Source organism: Phaenicophaeus curvirostris, chromosome 1 (assembly GCF_032191515.1).
Source record: "Phaenicophaeus curvirostris isolate KB17595 chromosome 1, BPBGC_Pcur_1.0, whole genome shotgun sequence".
NCBI classification, from domain to species: Eukaryota; Metazoa; Chordata; class Aves; order Cuculiformes; family Cuculidae; genus Phaenicophaeus; species Phaenicophaeus curvirostris.
In genome coordinates, this window is record NC_091392.1 from 75,487,051 (window position 1) to 75,507,032 (window position 19,982).

A 19,982-nucleotide genomic window follows, 5' to 3' on the forward strand; every position below is an offset into this window, starting at 1 on the left:
TGATTTTTTTCCTACCGCATTTTACAGCCACACTCTTCATATTTCTCAAACTAGAAAGGATTGGCATTTAATTTTTATTTTAAATTAAAAACACTGTTTTGGAAAGTTTCACTGGGAGGATGTTGAGCCATATGTACGTAGATGGACTTCTCTCTCAGTCTGTGCCACGGTACAGTCCTAATTTTACTCAATATTCCACAGTTTGCTGAACCATAAACCAGTCTTGAAAACATACTGCCATTAAAAATCTTGATGTATCCTCCTAAGAGAAGGGCATGCTGGATCAAATCCAACATTAATTTTGTATTCCCTCACCAATTTCCCCTGCAGTTATGCTGCGGGGGCAAACTGTGTATTTTTGTCCATGACCCAGCAATTTGTGATGAAGTGCTACATAGATTCCAGCCAAGAAACAGCTGAAGCGCACTGATAGCTAAAAGCTCTGTTAGTCAGATCTCTTCTGCTCACAGCTTTTCAATTTAAAGGAATAGTTATTATAAAGAAAACTGTATTGTCTTCCCTAGCACAGTTCTCATAAATAGGTGGTAAATACTGTTCAGTGAAGAATTTTGCACATCACAGGAAAACTTTCAGAATCTCACCAACTTACAGGCATACTTGATAGAAACCCATTTTTCACAAAAAGGTAGAGAAAGTTCATTTTGTGAAATTGGAAATCAGTCATATCTACCACCATAGAAGCTAAGGGCCAAGAAAAATTGAGATCTATTGCAATAACTAGTGTATGCACAGAACAGAAGACAGTTCCTGTCCAGAAATCAATTGCTTCCTAAAGCAGAAAGATTTAGAGCAATAACAGTCTGATTCTTTAAATAAAACAGAATATTTTTTCTCCATTGGTCACACTAGGGTGATCAGTTAAGTACAGTAAAATTGATATCACACAGCTGTGGAAGAGACGCAAAGACAAGATGCATGCCAAATTATTGATGTGGGAATATTACAGGAAACTTGTTGGCCCCATGAGAAGCCGATTATGCCTACAGCAGACTGCAATGCTTTGCTATGCTCATACTTCTTACAACAGTGGTTAGGGTTTCAACAGACCAGAAAAGAAAACTGAATGCACTGTAACTAAGCTAAACCTTCTTTCCCACTCCCAATTAGTTCTTAACAAAGATCTAGATTTTTCATCTGGTTCACTTTATGATAACATGAATGCTAGCAGAGCATGGAAACAGGAAGAAAGAGGTGAGCAGGCTAAGGCCTTTCGTTGCCTTACATTTTTCATGAAACCAGGACATGAGTCAGATACTCACCACCTGTTATTGGATTGCACATTACAGTGCTTTATTAGTCAAAGGGAATAAAACTATATCAGTAGAGAACTTGAGTAAAAAAAAAGAAACATTTAAGGTTGTCCCTTTTGGTGTCAATATAATTTCATCCCTTTTAAGTAAAATTTGGCATTTATTGGCTAGCAAACTTCAGTTTCAACAGAAAAATTGACCTGTTCCTGGTTTCAGATAGAAAACGAGGTCATTTCCACTGTCTTCCTGCATGTACACTTTCAGCACGTGGACCAAGCAGCTTCCCCAAATGCCAATAAATTTATCCTTTCTTATTCATCTTTTGTCCCTCTCTAATTGCAAAATATGTTTTTCTAGGAATGAAAATACTGAAACAAAAAAAAATCAAATACAATCTAAGGCAAAAGTAAAAACATATAAATACAAAAATTAATTACATTTCCAGTTAACAAAGTTACTGAGAATAGCAGAGCTTAAGACTTGTTTCTAGCAGTGGAGTTGGAGTCACAATCTCTTTTGCAGAAGACTCTAAAAGTAGGGGCTGTAAATTAATCTTTAAATGTTGGCAAATAAGTGTGCAAACAGCCAGGACCAGCTGGTTTGCCAGCTTAACATGACAGCAGGATCAAACTCATAACAGCTCAAAGTACACAAGGAAAAGAAACTCATTTTATGGTATTCCATGAAAGCGATTAATGTCTTAATGGGCAGATTTTATTTTCTTTATCCTTTTCCCATACTGTATACCCTCTATTCATTACAGTGCAATTTTTTTTCTTGCTTATTCCACTGTACACCAAATACTCACCTACTTCTGTACATTCAAGTTGGCACTTTAAAATTAAAACATCCACTCAAAAGTACTTGCAAGTTTCTAGTCTTTGTGTTCAATTTGGCTGCCACTTGTCCAGGCATCACGATGAAAACTCGGTGCAAGCGATGCTGCTATGTGCATACATTACTATAGGAATGAAATGTGACCGTTCCAGTCAAATCCCCAACTTAGGACAAATATGGGACCAGAATTGCACAACATATGTGGCACAATTACCTCTAAGGGTGGAAAGAGGTCCTTTAAGGGTATCTGGTCAAGGACCTTTTCCTTTGCAACAGGGATATTAAGAGAAGGAGGAAGCCATGAACAAGAACATACAGGGACACAAATCTGACTGATATGGTGAGGCACTGATGCGAAAACAAACCGGGTCAGTCACATCAATTGATAAGGGCTTGTGAGAGCATGAGAAATTTTATTCCAGTAAGGTTATCTGTCAATGTGGAAACTAAGGGGAAAAGGGGGAAACCAAAACAAAGTACATGGAGACACAGACCTGACAAAACCATCCTGGAGACTACAGCAAGAAATGAACCTCACTATGCACACTGACTGATAGGCTATCAAGAAACCACAAGTGCTACTTTCAGGAAGATCAGCCTCAACTTTGCAACTGATGATGATGCATACTGGGGACCCCAGACTGTGAGGGCTGTGGGAAATTAGATTTGTACAGACCCCTGGGATGGGGGATGTGCAGGGGAAAGGAGAGCAGAGGGGAACAAAGCAGGTGCATCAGCAAAGAAAAATAAGAGAAGCATGGAAGAAGCAAACACCTTACAAAGTATTCCATTTGTCAGTCCCCACAAGTTATTGGTGACTTGTGAAGAGCAGATGGCTATACTGGAGCAGACCTATGCTGTTCTGGGAGTCTGCTGATTTTGACAGCACCTAATAATAAATACAGCTACAGCACTGATTGGCATAGAGGTCAAAGGAGTTTTAAGACTGATGAGCTCAGATCTACAGTCCACTGAGAAGCACAATGACTACTGATAAGTCTTATTCCTGAAAGCAATTTCCAGCTATGTAGACTGCACAAACTCACTTTAGCCTTCCTGCTATGTGTGCTGACAATCATTTAAAAAGGATCAGATTTGTCTTGAAACCACCAGCTGAACCATCCAATGTGCTCCTGGAACTTAAGTCACTAACTTCAGCTGGTACATTATGTACCTCACATCTAACTTGGATGTGAGGGTACTGGGATATCTATTAAAAACAAAGCTGTATCGTTTTGTTTCTGCAGATTTTAACTTAAAAACAAAAGTTTGTACAAACTGCCCCTGTAAATGAACTGGACTGAAGACGGACACTCTCCCACACTGCTCTGGATGAGATGAAATCTGTTCAGCAGTAATTGAATATGCATCCCTTCAAAAAAAAAAAATGCTGGCATGGGAGGCCAATATGACATAGAAATAAGGTCAGCTCACGCCAAAGTGTTGTGCCCATGTGAAAACATTCTGCCATAAGAATTTACCAAGAAAGTGTAACCTCAGATCAAGTCATGTAAGAGAATGACATGCTCTCTTGCACAAGTGTAAAAAGAAAATGGGGCATAAAGTTTTACTATATTAAATAGTAACAGAAAAGAGCAGGTTTCCTTCCCCAGAATGAGAGAATCAGACCAAATCCCTTCTAATTTCTTTAACACTCCATTGCCCAGAAATTATTTTTCTCCATTCTTCTCTCACTGTTCCTAAGTCCAACTATTTCTTGCACTGGCTACTTGTAAAGTTCTGAACTTTGCTTGCAATAATTTCTCTCCCCCACCAGCAAAAGAACGGTTACTTTACAGATACCTCCAGTGTCAAGATTCATCAGCACAAAAATAGATACCAAAAGCAGAAGAGCACATTAAAAGAAGAGCTGAAACTAGAAATGTGCAGTGATTTGGTAAGATCACGATTGGCCCATTCAATTGTGAGTTAAGTAGCAAACAGGACACCATCACACAAAAAAATTGGAAAAGTTACTAAGATCAGTATAGATTCAGGGAGGATCCAGGGAACTACAGGCCTGTCCGTCTGACCTCAGTGCCAGGGAAAGTCATGGAACAGGTGATCTTGAGTGCTATCATGAAGCACATGCAAGAGAACCAGGTGATCAGGCCCAGTCAACATGGGTTCACAAAAGGCAGGTCTTGCCAGACTAACCTGATCGCCTTCTATGAAAAAGTGACTCACCTACTGGACGAGGGAAAGGCTGTAGATGTAGTCTTCTTGGACTTCAGCAAAGCCTTTGACACAGTTTTTCACAGCATTCTGCTTAGGAAACTGTCAGCTTCTGGACTGGACAGGCGCACACTCTCCTGGGTGGAAAACTGGTTGGATGGCCAGACCCAGAGAGTGGTGGTAAACGGTGTGAAATCCAGCTGGAGGCCAGTGACAAGTGGGGTTCCCCACGGCTCAGTGCTGGGTCCAGCCCTGTTCAATGTCTTTATCAATGACCTGGATGAAGGCATTGAGTGCACCCTTAGCAAGTTTGCAGACGACACTAAGCTGGGTGGAAGTGTCGATCTGCTGGAGGGTAGAGAGGCTCTGCAAAGGGATCTGAACAGGCTGGACCGCTGGGCAGAGTCCAATGGCGTGAGGTTTAACAAGGCCAAATGCCAGGTCCTGCACTTGGGGCACAACAACCCTATGCAGTGCTACAAACTAGGAGAAGTCTGGCTGGAAAGCTGCTTGAAGGAGAAGGACCTGGAGGTGTTGGTTGACAGCGACTGAACATGAGCCAGCAGTGTGCCCACGTGGCCAAGAACGCCAATGGCATCTTGGCTTGTATCAGAAACGGCATGACCAGCAGGTCCAGGGAGGTTCTTCTCCCACTATACTTGGCACTAGTGAGACCGCACCTTGAATACTGTGTTCAGTTCAGTTCTGGGCCCCTCACCACAAGAAGGATGTTGAGGCTGTGGAGCGTGTCCAGAGAAGGGCAACAAAGCTGGTGAAGGGGCTGGAGAATAGGCCTTATGAGGAGCAGCTGAGAGAGCTGGGGTTGTTTAGCCTGGAGGAGGCTGAGGGGAGACCTTACTGCTCTCTACAACTACCTGAAAGGAAGTTGTGGAGAGCAGGGAGCTTACCTTTTCTCCCAAGTGTCAGGGGACAGGACGAGAGGGAATGGCCTCAAGCTGCACCAGGGGAGGTTCAGGCTTGACATCAGGAAATAGTATTTCATGGAAAGAGTCATTGGGCACTGGAACAGGCTGCTCAGGGAGGTGGTTGAGTCACCTTCCCTGGAGGAGTTTAAGGGACGGGTGGACGAGGCGCTGAGGGGTATGGTTTAGTGACTGATGGGAATGGTTCGACTTGGTGATCCAGTGGGTCCTTTCCAACCTAGCGATTCTACAATTTTACATATGTAATCAAGTTCCCTCCCATTTTTTTGCTGTTGTTTTTGTTATTGTTAAGTTCCACAGACAATCTTTATAAAATATTAGTTTCAGCATAAGCTTACTGTATTACAGGCATATTTCTACCACAAGAATAAATAGTTGTAATATATTAAAAAAAAAAAAATCAGAACATAAATCTTGCTTTTGAAAACATATCAATGCCCAATGTATTTAAGGCTCACTAAGCAATTTCAAATTTGTAATAGTCTCTACATTTGAAAACTGCATTAGTAAAGTTTACAAATTTTTAAAAACAGTTTGACAACCAGTAATAGCTTCTCTTCTCCATAAACATAAGCTAGCTCTTCTTTCACTTCTCACCTTTCACGTTTCATGTTTTTATATTGTTGTCTTTAGAAAAGGAACAAAAGTATCAAAAAGACACAAAACAACATTCAGTCCAGCTCCTTGCAAGCTCAACAAAATTCTATTAAGTACTCAGGATAGATTTGGTTGGCATCAAAGATAACAAAGATCTTTGGGTTCCAGGTATTATCCACACAGCTATCGTACAAGTTCACGAAACTTCCATCTTTTGAAGGAGGCCTCATGTACTTTGAATCACCATTGATATAGTCACCAGTTAATACACGAGCAAGAAACATGACTTTATCTGGTCTCTGCAGATGAGGCTGTAGATTCACGCCATGAATTTGAAAAGTATCTCCATGCTTCATGTCCTCTTTGCAGAAGCGACTGGAATATGATGCATCTCTTGCAAAATAAGTCCCTTCCAAATAAAAAGAAAAAAAAAAATCAGATTACATTCTTAGCATAACAGCTTAACTTCTAGAGCATGCATACAGGCATTAGGATGATGAAAGATGCCTGTTCTTTTATGTTCATTTTTATTTTACTAAATCATTAAATTATAGCAACATGACCAAATACTTTCAGTGGGAACATTTCAGTAGGGAGATTGTCTTGTTGGTCATCCCTTCCCCACACTCCCTGGTCCTACCATGCAGTTGTGAAAATTGCACTCCTTACTGCATCCTAACTTTCTTTCATTACACTTGATATAAAAGCAGAGCTATATTAAACAACTCTTGGATAAACACAGGGAGCACATCACAAAGAACATACTACAGGGAACATTTAACAATGCTGAACTGTTAAGATTACCAGAAGGTTGTGTGTGATAAAAATACTTACCTTTTCCATATACAGCAGCGTGCATCCCATTTATTCTCCAGTCAAAGTTATGAATACATATTGCTTCTACAAATTCATTACTGGTGCCATGAAATAACATCTGCTCGTTAATAGTTGGGACACCTCTTTTCTTCTTTAGTTGAGCTTTTTTCCTACAGAGAACACACAATACAGTATTACAAACATATGTACAATCCGATTAAGTTACTGCTCTGAAACACTACAGAGAGGACAAACCTGAAACAGTCCATACGTCCTATTTCCACAAGCATCTAGATGATTCTAGATTTCAAACAGACCAGAATTCTTAAAGTACATGTTTAGAAATCACACACTTTAGGTGCTGTGAATTAATTTGAGAAGTAATTCAAGATTATGAATAAAAGGGTCTTTTTTATCGATTTTATCAACCATTGTCCATTTGGCATTAGTTTCAGCATGGTCATCTTCTGCAGATACACTTTTAAATAAAAGGGTTTTTTTCCCATTTTGTTCCCTATACCTATTTAAATATCATGGTGGGAGGGATAATAAAGTTAGTGGATTATAAAATATAATTACCCAAGTAAACTAGAAAAAAAAATTTTAAAAAATAACATTACCTACATTTTTAGGTAAAATTACTTCAACATCATCATTTCATAACGGTTTTCTGGATTTATGGTTCACATACTTTCTAGAAGAGATAAGTGGTGCATTGGCAGGGTTACATTGGTCTAGAATTTTGAAAAAGAACAACCCTTATCCTAGCAGTGAACCTACATTAAAACCTAATGGATAGAAGGCCACAGAACACCTTTAATTAAAGAACAGATATATTTTTTATCAATCTTTTTGTAAGTGACTTTCTGTCAGCTGGGTTTTCCAAAGATCCATGAAGAAGCTGACTCTCAAACTGTGTTAAAGTCACAGAGCTGTTCACAGTTACGATCCCTTGACTGTCCAGACAAAACCAAGCTGGAGTGCACGATAGCTTTGTTCTTGTCTATGTACCTGAATTTTCCTCCTAAAAGCCCATGGTGCATGGGGCACTGTGCTATAATACAAACTTGGGTTTATCAAGCTAAGCAATCTACTTATAACTGTACCTCCAATACCTGATGTGGGAGTACAAGAAAGCTGGGGAGGGATCTTTCACAAAGGCACGTATGCAGTGACAGGACTAGGGGGAATGGCTTTAAATTGGAGAGTGGCAGATTTAGACTAGACATAAGGAGGAGTTTCTTCACAACGAGGGTGATGAGGCACTGAAACAGGTTGCCCAGGGAAGTTGTGGATGCCCCATCCCTAGAAGCGTTCAAGGCCTCAAGCAACCTGGTCTAGTGAGAGGTGTCCCTGCCCACCGCAGGGCCATTGGAACTGGATGATCTTTAAGGTCCCTTCCAATTCAAACCATTCTATGATTCTATGAACTGGAATGCAGGCTTGAATTGGGAAAGCATTCTTCAGGGCCTACAGTTTAGATGTAGTGTGAGGAATTCCTATCAAACAGGTCCAAGGAAAGAGACAGGCAGCAAAGATTTCTAATCATATTAAGTGGCACTACGTTGCAATAATGTATTATTTATAAATAAGTACATTTCACAGAAGTTAAAATATTGCAGTACTAATCTTGAAATATATGTTTATTCTGTTTTATTTCAGCTTTTTTTTTTCTCCTTCATTTAGTGCAAACTAAACTGGGCAGTTTAATTTGTTTGTCTTTTTTCCTGCAAGTGCTCTCCAAATCCCACTCTTGGCAATTCAACAAAACCTAGGAGCCCAGACGCCCTGCATCTTCAAAAAACTATCTGTGTGAAGCAACACCTCTGAGCTAAGGGCTAGTAATGCTGAATACGTGAAACTTTTCAAGCAGCAGTCCTCTACTGGTGGCTGCTGATCTCTGACAACACACACAAATGGCCTAGAGTACCTTCTCTTGAAATAGGCAAACACAACAAATTTATAGAAAAAGTGAATAATCAGTGGTCCAAAAATGTTCTGTAACAGTCCTTCACTATCTCTAAGCAGTGGATTTCACAAAAGCAATTCTAAGAAGTCATTAATATGGGAACTATTATAAGAGTCATATGTGTTTTGACCACTACAATGATGCAAATAATCATTTATGCAATGCTCAAATTTAATCACTGACCTTATCAATGAAACAAAACACTTTTTCAAACCCACAAAAGTTTAAATAGCAATTGTTCCTCATAAGCAGTGGAATATACTAAGCACACTGAGAAGATGGTTCTGCAGCATGTTCTGCTACAGCAGGACTTTTTGTTGATTTGAACAGAAATTGAGGAGGCCAACTATTCTTAAAAAGACCGTCTTCAAATGTTCCACTAGTGACAAGCTAGCCTAGCAAAAAATTCAGCTGATCCACAAGTCAGTGCACCCTGATACAGCCAGTTCACTCAATAAAGGGGACACCTAAAGTAAAACTAAATAACCAGAGACATGCTTTTTGCACCCATGCAAGCACACAAGCTCTTTCTACAGACAGTCAGCAATGTCATTTACCAAACACCAATTTCTACTTGCTATACTCCTCTACATCGCCAAACTGAAATGCAGAAACTATGCTAGACTAAGATTCATCTTCTAAGACTTCACTTTCCCATATGGGACACTAAAAGAACTCAACTGCATATACAGTCTAGCAATTTTCATTGTTATTTGTATTTTTTTGATAACAGGAAAAAAGTTTTAAAGCTGAAATTACTTTTCCCCCTATACTTTTATATCACACAGGTACTAAAAGGCACCTTGGTTTGTATTTAGTGATATGGTAGTACTGCAATACTTCTGACACATGAAAGTCTAATTTTCATTTTCAGTTTTGTACCTTAAGAATATTCTAGCACAGCATCCACAGATGCAGAGTCCTTCAACCATGAATTCTACTCACTGACCAGTCAGGAAAACTAGTACACTCTCCAAATTAAATCAGTTCCTCAGCTAAGCAAAAAAACATCTTCCCCTAACCTCCTCTGCCACCTACACTGAGGACTCAAAGGATATTTACTTTGAAGTCTGCTTGCAATTTCTGTTCTCAAAAATTAAGACTGGTATTACTACACCTCTACAGAAGCTCATTTGTAGAAAGATAGATGTTGAAACACAGTCAAGCAAATAAACCTTAATACTTAAATGGTAAATATAACTAGATAAAATGCAATTAAGAGAAAGATAACTCTCTTAACCAAGAACTTTAATTCATTTCCTGATGTATATTAATGATATAGCTTTAAATTAACAATAAATCACAGATCTTTCACAAAATCATATAATTTATGACATTTTTAATATACATCTGCTTAGTTATTTCCTGACTATTTAAATTAATTCAGTTGGTTTAAATCACAGAATTACTAGGTTGGTAGAGACCCACAGGATCATCGGGTCCAACCATTCCTATCAATCACTAAACCATGCCCCTCAGCACCTCATCTACCCATCCTTTAAACTCCTGGGTTTGTACACAGAGGGAACAACTTTCCTTACTATTAAAGACTGAGGCAAAGAAGGCATTAAGTACCTCAGCCTTGTCCTCATCCCCTGTCACTGTTGTTCCTTCTGCATCCAATAGAGACTGAATATTCTCCCTAGTCCTCCTTTTATTGTTAATATACTTATAGAAAGATTTTTCGTTATCTTTCACAGACTTGGCCAATCTGATTTCTACTTGGGCCTTAGCCCTCCTGATTTTTTCTCTGCACGATCTCACTTCCTCCTTGTAGTCCACCCAAGTCCCTTCTTCCAAAGCTCATAGACATTCCTTCTCTTTTTGATGTCTCTCAAAATCTCCCTACTCAACCAAGCTGGTTTTTTCCCCCACCAGCTCCTTTTCCGGAATATGGGGACGGCTTGTTCCTGAGCTGCTAGGATTTCCTTTTTGAAGAGCACTCATGGGCTCTCTTGCCCTTAAGGACTGTCTCCCATGGGACTTTGCCAACCAGCCTTCTGAACAGTCCAAAGTCTGCCCTCTGGAAGTTTAATGTTACTGTTCTGCTGATCCCCCTCTTCACTTCACCTAGAACTGAAAAACCTATCATTTCATGATCACTTTGACCCAGGCATCCTCCAACCGTCACATCCTCACAAGGCCTTCTATGTTCACAAACAGCAGGTCCAGGAGGGCGCCTCCCCTTGTTGGCCCACTCACCAGTTTGTGAGGAAGTTGTCTTCCACGCACTCCAGGAACCTCCTAGACTGCTTTCTTTCTGCTGTACTGTACTTCCAGCAGATATCCGGAAGATTGAAGTCTCCACAAGGACAAGAGGTAGCGATCTTGAGACTACTCCCAGTTGTTTATAGAAGAGCTCATCAGCTGCTTCTTCTTGGCTGGGTGGTCTATAACAGACTCCCATCACAGTATCTACCTTCCTGTGGCTCCTCTGATTTTAACCCACAGGCACTAGATCCCATCATCACCACAATCGAGCTCAAGGGTATCAAAGCACTCTCTAACATAGAGGGCTACCCCGCCTCCTCTCCTACCCTTCCTGTCCCGCCTGAAGAGTTTATACCCCACCATAGCTGCACTCCAGTTCTACGAGTCGTCCCACCACGTTTCCATGATGGCAACGACACCGTAGTCTCCTTTTCCTACAACAGCTTCCAGCTCCTCCTGCTTACTGCCTGTGCTGCATGCGTTGGTGTACATGCACTTCAGATGGGCTGGCAAACCTTCAGCCCTCATAAAGCGAATAGTGTTCATTCCCAACTGACTGGTCCTTGGAATATCTAACCCCTTGGTGCCAGTTTCATCCTTACAGTCACACCATCTCTCAGGTCCACTTCCAGGCTCACTCCTGACTAGCCTGGCTTCATCCCCCTCCTCCTTCACATCTAGTTTAAAGCTCAATTTATGAGCCTAGCCAGATTTTTAGTAAGCACTTTAGTACCCCTAGGAGACAAGCGTGCCCCATCCCTAGTAAGGAAGCCTGGGGATGCGTGAGCCACTCCATGATCAAAGAACCCAAAGTTTTTCTCCTCACACCAGGTTCGGAGCCAGGTATTAATCAAGTGATTCTTTTTGACCTCTTGCTCCTCATTCCTTAGCATTGGAACGGAGTTTAACATAATTTGCACCCCAGAGCCCTGAAGTGTCTCTTAACGGCTTTCAGCTTCCTGCGCTGTGTGTCATCATTGACAATTTGAAATACTACCAGAGGGTAATAATCTGTCTCTTTCACCAAGGAAGGAAGTTTTCTAGTTCTGTCCTTCACTGATGCCCCAGGTAAGCAGCAGACCTCCCTGTGGAGCAGGTCCAGTCTGCAGATGGGTCCCTCTGTTCCTTTTAGAAAGGAATCCCCTATAGTTAAATAGGGTAATACATCTTTCAAACTGATTCTGATACATACAGAGGATACACAAATAATTTTGTCAAGTACAACTGTTTTAACATTGACACTACAAAAGAAGTGGAAACAGAAATCATCACTTGCAACTTCTTCCAGGCTAGCACAGTATGAAGAGGGAAAATCAGAATACTCAGAACTAAGTTTTTGTAACACATTAATCTTAAAGAAATTACAAGAACATGTGCTAATTGGACATTTAATTCTGTCCTAGGTTTCATAGAGTTGAGAAACTAAACAAGCCACAAATATTCATTTGTTTTCTTCACTAAAAAATAGAATAAGACAAACCTGTGAAGGAATTATTTTACAAAAAGCTTATTTTTGTTCTCCTTACTTTACTGTAAATATCTACCACATGGACATCCCAAACACCTTTAACGCACCAGCCTTACCTATACTACATCTACATCTAATGCATTTCCACAAGTATAACATGTCTGCACCTGTAGAAGCTCTTGAAAGTGGAATTTTGAATACAGAGGAATGACAAACGAGAAAATTACAAAATAATAAAAAAGTAATAAATATCTTCATTAATAATAAAAGCAATTAAACATATTTCTACTGCATGCCTTCAAGATTTGCTCTGTTAACAATCCTAAGACTGTTGGTTTTAGAAATAATCTCACCTGCAAAAAAACTCCCACAAGTCTAGATTTTGTATTCTCTTAATTCTTTTAATTCGGTGGCTATCCATTGTTTTTCCAAAGAGACTAGAAACTTCATTATATTCATTTGTTTTCTTTTGCAATGGAATAAGCTGGAAGAAAAGAGGTTAGTACAATTTCAATTCGATGCAGTATTTCATCATCACATTTTTGACCAACTTGCATACCCATTCTTACCTGATACGGCTCCTCAGTATTTACATTCTCCCAGTGGGAAGGCATAGGGATAGCCTCATTTTCACAGATGAAACTTCACAAACAAAAAAAAAGGTAGAAACACATCACATCAAAGACATGAGGCACTTCCTTCCTTTCAAATTCCCGATGCAAACAATGCAGCATGCAAAAAAATCCCTTACAGAAAACTACTTAGGGTTTTAATTCAAACAACAGCTGTTATCAGCAGGTAAAGTCAAATGGAAGAGGTATTATGTTGTATTCAAATTCTGGCTTAGCTTCTTTTAAGTAAACCATAGTAATCAACAGTTTTAACACACCACCTACACAAGAAAAAATAGGATATATCACAAGAGATGGTCAGAAAGATCTACAACATGACCAGAACAACATTAATTCAGAAACGTGCAAGTGTAGATGCAGTCTGGAACTATCAGGAATTACAAGTAGCCTACGCCTCTGGGAATTCAGCCCTCATTTGAAGTGATTAAAAGCATCATGTTAGAAATACAAACTTGAAAATTACAGTTGCATTTGTTTAAAAAAAAAAAAAACAAAAACAAGAGATCCCCTCAAAAAAAGATTGTCTTAAGCGTATACACTACATACATAGTAGCTTTTAAGCCTTAAAAATGGACTAAAAGAAGCAATCTGCTGAAAGTCAAGAATGTCATCATAATGAAAGAGAGTACTGAAGGCAGTTACTTGAGAAACAAAAGAACAAATGTGAATTGCCACACTACTGCGTACACTCTTCAGCAAATATCAATTGAAAAAACAGTTGACACTGAAAAAAAAAAACTTCCTGAATGTCAGTGTAATAAGACTGCTACTACATTTCTTATTACAAATGCCAAATTTCTTTTTGAAAGTATAACCAGACTACAATTGAGAATTAAAGGAAATTCTATTTGAGGAAAAAAAACCCCACATTATCCATCTAGTCAATTTTATCTGTGATAGTATCACTGAACAGATCAGATAATTGTTTAGTGAATCAGATCTACATCAGCACAGCTTTACATCTAATGACTGATCAAATGGTAAGAAACATACAATCTAAAGCAATTAGATTCATTAAACAATCTGGTTGTCACCATGCAACGTCTTGTAATTTCAGACCATTTTAGAATAAATGATTAAAACATACAGGCGAGAAAATATTACTTAATCTTTTTTACTGTTACGATAATACTTATAAATAATGTATGAAGTCATTTTTACAATGGCACAAACTACTGAATTTTTTGCTCCTGCTTCTCCACAGTAATTCTGATAGAACACGTGTTTACATCAAGGGACTCCAATGACTAAAGTCAAGCACAGCTTTAAGAACCATGTCAATGAGTATCAATATTTGGTACACCTTGTCTCTCCTACTGTAAGTTCCTTACTTTCTGAGAAAAAAAAAAAAAAGATAAAAAGACAAACTAAATATTCCCGTGACTCTTTCCTTAAATACCTTCCTTATTCACTAGACTAGCTCTCCCACCTTGGTTCACCTCTCAAATTCTTTGATGCAAAAAGTAAACATAAACAATAAATATAAAACATTTTTGTTTAATTTTACTTAGAAGAATCAAGAACAAAATCAAAATAAGGAGCCTTCCTTACCTGAAAGCACTGATAGAAAAGGGAGCTCGCTTTATCGGACGCTGCTTCAGGGTAGTTAGGTTGGTTTGTTTCATCGCTGAGCATAAAACAAGAGTTAAGATTAAAGCTTCTGGAAATCATCTACAGTAAATGAAATCTTTAAGTGTCATTTTTAAAAATAACATTACTATGCCCAAAGTTACTTGACAGAAATTCCTATTTCAACAATTCACAAATCAACATTTTCAATAAATGTTTCTAAGTACTGGCCTCAGAATTATTCTTATTTTTATGAGTCTGCAAAATGTGCAAATACTACACCAACAAAATGATTATTGTTAAAATATCCCTCTAACATTCAGGCTCACTAAATCACTGGCAAAATATCCACTGATGTTAACCCATACATCTAGGATGACAAAGCATATCACAACTATTCTTAATGCAAGACATAATGTCTTATGAACAGTAACATAAAAATCATTCTTCAGCATTTGCATTTAGTGTTTGTATTCCAGATGCAAACCAAAGATTTAATGAAACAGGCATTTCAACACAAGTAAACTTAACACTCCTAGTACATTGCTGTTTGACCCACTCCCCAGTTTCTGTATTTGAAATACTATTCTTTTCACTGATTTGGAATAGTCTTCTATTTAAGTATATAGCTGTTTTCTAATTTAATCAGAAAATAAACAATTTATGTATGGAAAAAGATGAGAAAAGAAGTCAGTCATTAGAGCACGTCTTTGAACAAAGGACAGATTAATTTATAATTAGCTAAATACATTTGAATCCTATAATATTCTGTAATCTATAGTCACGGCACAATTTACTAGAAAATCTTTTTCTCTATCTCCTCTTTACTTCGACAACAGAATTGGCTTCAACTACCTGCTGAATTATTAAATCCCTTTGATGCCAGTATTTTGCAGAAAGCTTCCTTCCTGTCGAGGTTTCTTACGGAAGAATGGAAGAAGTTTTTCAAGCAGTTGCATATTTTTAAAAAAAAAAGGTTCAAACTTTCCAGTTCCATATATATATGGTACATACTACCTACAGCTGAGGTAAGCAGCCGTAACATGATGGAGTACTACTTAACAACAGATGCTATTTTATTAGTAAACCACACTAGAAAATGTAATATAGGGCAGCTGCTTCTACAAACTCCTATGTACTTTCCAGTAAAGAAGACATTTCTAACCACAAGTTTTTGTACTAGATACGAGGACAATAATTTGCTGAACGAACAAATGAAATTAACTGGTGTTATTTAGCACCTTCTATTATTTAATCTATGAAAAGATACATACCTGTAAAATCGAGCGTGTAGTTAAATTTTGCAGTAGTAAAAGAAACAGAACCATGTGGGTTTGTTCGGAAGCTCCTTTCAATATCTTCACTGCTAACAGAGCAATGACTGTTTGAATCGGTCTTCAAAATAAATGAAAAAGCACATTTAGACAAATTCAGCAACAGGTAGTTTGATACATGAACCCTCACAGCTGATATAATTTCATAGGTACTTACCTGAAACATATGCCATTTACCACACTCGGCCAAATAAAACCAGCCCCACTGGGTATCAGAGGTATCCATCTCTTCAACTGAACTTTCCATCTTTGGAAAAAAGTCTTCTGATGTTCTTTGAAGCATTTCCTGAAACATTCACATACACAGACACACAAAAAACTTTTGGATACGATTTGCAAAAATTCATTATTTGACAAACGCACAAAAAAACAAATTAAAGGGAATTTGCAGAGTAGTTTTCTCTTTTTCACAGAAAATGTCTCAATTTGCTACTTATCATACGTTACCCTTTAAGATAGTTAAACATTTTCAAAACTCACAGAAATATCTGTAAGTGTGCCAGCAAAGTCAAGAGCTTTATCAGGTCAAAAAGAGGTGCTAAATTTCATACTGATGGTCACATTGACAAGGCCATTCACATATACAAGAGACTGTGAGTTACATACCACTCAGAACTGAGATGCTGGGGTTTAATCCGATAGCATGCTGACAATATCTACTAGGTACTCACTAACAGTGAGCAAATCAGACTAGACAACAGAAGTTGTTTGGGAAAAAAAAAATTAAAAAAAAATATTCTGTGTCTTAGTTTTTAACTGTGCAACTCCACAGTGCATTACCCCTCAACACTGCATGAAGGTTTGCCTCCCCTCTAATGGAGCCACTTAAAAATGATACAGTAAAATTACTGGTACTGTGTACTTAAGAGTTAGAGAGAAGGCCCACATCAAAAGCTAGAGTGGCTTCCATAGAGGCAATGACCACCATAGTTCAGGTTCTGCAGCATGGAAGAAAAAGAACTGAGGAATCAATACAGCAGTGGTCTACAAAATTATGATAAAAATGAATAGTGACTAACTAGTCACATTTTCTTCCAGCATAAGGAGATGTATATCAAAGGTTGCACATAACAACTTCAAAACAAGTGAAACATCTTCATAAAACAGATGGCAACCTTTGAAATTCCTTTCCATAGTATGCTGTGAATGCTGCAAATTTATGGAAGTTCAAAAAGCAGCTAGACAAGCTCAAGCTTACAGAGAGCTATGCCAGAGCACCTTCAGAACAATCCTTGACAATTAACAATTGTCAGATTGCCAGATTCCCTGCCAGATTCCAGCTCCTTCTTCATTCATCAACAAAACCCTAAAAGCTCTTTCCATAAAGCCATAAAAACAAGAGCTGTTCTCAAAAGTGATGCAAATCCAAAATGCTTGAAAGAAATTGTTCAACTTATCCATGACTTTAAAATCAAAACCTCACCATTTATAAGGAGCAAGTAGCTTTACATCAAAAAACTCAGAGTTTACGCACAGTAAGCAGAAAAATCTGTGGGGTTTTTTGGATGACAAGATGTCAATTATCAAAGATGCAGGAATGAGAATTTTATTAGTGATGCTGTTCTGATAGGAGGCCTCTCAACTCCTATTATTAGCATTGTTCCAACTGCGCCAGGAGTTAACAGAACAGGTCAAACTAAATACAATTACTCTGAGAGCAAAAACATGCTCCTAAACAGCATGGAAGTTCCTTGTGTATTGTGCTGTGACTGAATGGATTTGCTACTAGTGGCAATGCACTTCTCATTTTTGCACAAGTACTTTCAAGTTTGAGTGATACACCTGCTTTACAGTAAATCACAGAATGGCTTGGGTTGGAACTTCACCAAGCCCAGGCTCCAACCCGCCTCGCCACCATGGGCACGGACACCTTCCACTTGATCAGGTTGCCCAAAGCTCATGGGCAGGGACCTCTCCCACTGGATCAGGGTGCCGAAAGGCCCAGCCACGGTAACCACGAACATTTCCAATGATGGGTCATCCACAATTCCTCTGGGCAACCTGTTCCAGTGCGTCACCACCCTCACGGTACAAACATCAGAAGCATCCCGGTGGGGTATTTCTGTGTGCCTCCTTGTGCTGCCCGCTTCCTCCTGGCAGACTGCGCTTGATTGCAGAGCTTGGAAGCACGGGAGACCAGCTTCGCAGAGCTCCCTGCTGGGAACACCAGAGGCACTACGGGACCGTGGCTCCTGGAGAAAAAGCCACCCGCGCCGAGCCCGGCTGCGGCGGGAGGGCGGGATGGCGAGGGGGCGCAGGAAGGCCGCACAGCACCGGCACCGGCGCGAACGGCAGAGGATCCCCTCGCCGGGCGCCGCCCCTCACTGACCCCCCCCGGGTCGCCCCCCTCGCACCGGACACCGGGGTTGCCCGAGCCGATCCCGACGCTGGCGCCGCCGCCTGGGCCGTAGCGGCCCCCGAGCACGGGCTGAGGATGAAACAGACGAAAGGAGCGGCCCGAGCCCCCGGGCCCGCACTCACCGCCTCGGCCGCCCCCCCCGGGGCCGCTCCCCACATCCTGCCCGGAGGGAGGAGCGCGGCGCGGCCCACAGGCTCCTCTGGGCGCCGGGCGCTTCCGTTACAGGTAGCAGCGGAGAGGGGCGGGGCAACCGCCTCTGCGCCCGCGCGCCATGGAGGGGCGGGGCTGCGCGGGGGCGGGTTCTGCAGCCTTCATCTTTCATCGGCTCTTGTGGAGCTCGGGGTTTTGGAATCCTCAACGTAAGAAGTGTCTGAACTGTTGGAACGGGTCCAGAGGAGGCTACAAAGATGTCAGAGGGGCAGGAGCACCTCTGCTATGAGAACAGGCTGTGAGAGCTGGGGTTGTTCAGCCTGGAGAAGAGAAGGCCCTGAGGAGACCTTATAGCGACTTTCCAGTACCTGAAGGGACTGGGGAGGGACTTCAAACTGGGGCATGGAGTGATAGGATGAGGGGAAATGGCTTTACATTGTAAGGGGGAAGATTTAGACTAGACATCAGGAAGAAATTCTTCACCATGAGAGTGGTGAGGCACTGGAAGAGTTGCCCAGAGAAGCTGTGACTGCCCCATCCCTGAAGGTGCTCAAGTCCAGGCTGGATGGGGCTTGGAGCAGCCAGTCCAGTGGAAGGTGTCCCTGCCCGTGGCAGTGGGGTTGGAACTGTATCGGCTTTAAGGTCCCTTCCAACCCAACCCATTCTATGATTCTATGATTTTGGTGGTGAGATGCTCCAGTGCAGCACCCCTCACTGTTCTGCACCCCACAATCACAGGTGTTAGTTCTCACTGTTGGCTGTGCTCCTAGATAGCAACAGGCCTCTGCTTTACCAAGGAATTTTTACAGCCCATACATTTCTTGTGAAATATACACAACTATGAGCCTGTATATGCATTTAATTTTGTACACATGGCATTCTACATTGCTGGTATCATGTTATAGTGCCAGGCAGGGCAGCAGAAGTGATCACTTACACAAAGCACAAGCTGTGGTTACCTAAAGCAAAGAGAGATAAGGACTGCAAGCTGCTGCGTGTGTCCATCAGCTGGGGGTTCAGGGCCTGTGGACAGCTTTATGCTACAACTGAGAGCTCAAAACAGCAGCAACTCTAGGGCTGCTTAGTAAGAGTGACCATAGTCACAAATGAAGCTCACCCCAGCCTTCTGGTGTAGGGACTTCAGGATGTGGGCTGCAGAGTGGAAGAGCAGGCAGTGATGCCTGCTAAAGCAGTCAGCCAGTGGGCTGGTAACTTCAAGAAACAGGCAGTCCTCATAACAGTGTGCAAAGCCGTTAAGGCACATCCTGCTGTAAGGTATTTTCATTGAGCAATATGCCAAAACCAACACAGGTGGATTGGAAATGATGAATTTAGCACATTTGGAGGGAGTGTCAGGAAGGATGTGTTTCCAGATTCTGGCTATGCTGACCTTACCTCTGAATGCAGAGTTAGACAAGCTTTTCTTTGGAGTTAAAAAGTTAAGCAAGCTGTGGTGAATTTCCTTGTGGGGCTATTTCACTGGCATGAACATGATGTTTCTGGAATAAAGGAGTTTACTGGAAGTAGGAATATCTTTCTCCAGACACGATACTTGTATTCACATGGTTGGAAAGCACATGAAGGTTGTAGGTATGTATCTTGCCTGTGCTGCCTTGCTTTGTGAATCTATATACAGGGTAGATGTCAGGG

General features: G+C 40.6%; 1 protein-coding gene across 2 annotated transcripts; it reads right to left on the reverse strand.

Moving 5' to 3' along the window:
• Window positions 1-5,911: 5,911 nt before the first annotated feature.
• Window positions 5,912-18,410, reverse strand: PARP11 (poly(ADP-ribose) polymerase family member 11). Of its 2 annotated transcripts, none has more exons than XM_069864877.1 (8): window positions 18,305-18,410; window positions 15,981-16,109; window positions 15,764-15,884; window positions 14,472-14,547; window positions 12,858-12,930; window positions 12,642-12,772; window positions 6,659-6,810; window positions 5,912-6,233 (listed from the first exon to the last, which is right to left on the reverse strand). In XM_069864877.1, the coding sequence occupies exons 1-8, from the start codon at window positions 18,338-18,340 to the stop codon at window positions 5,920-5,922; spliced, it is 1,032 nt and encodes a 343-aa protein (XP_069720978.1). In that variant the 5' UTR covers window positions 18,341-18,410; the 3' UTR covers window positions 5,912-5,919. The 2 variants fall into 2 exon arrangements, with proteins under 2 accessions (XP_069720978.1, XP_069720987.1); XM_069864886.1 differs by lacking the exon at window positions 18,305-18,410 and adding an exon at window positions 17,247-17,264.
• Window positions 18,411-19,982: the final 1,572 nt, after the last annotated feature.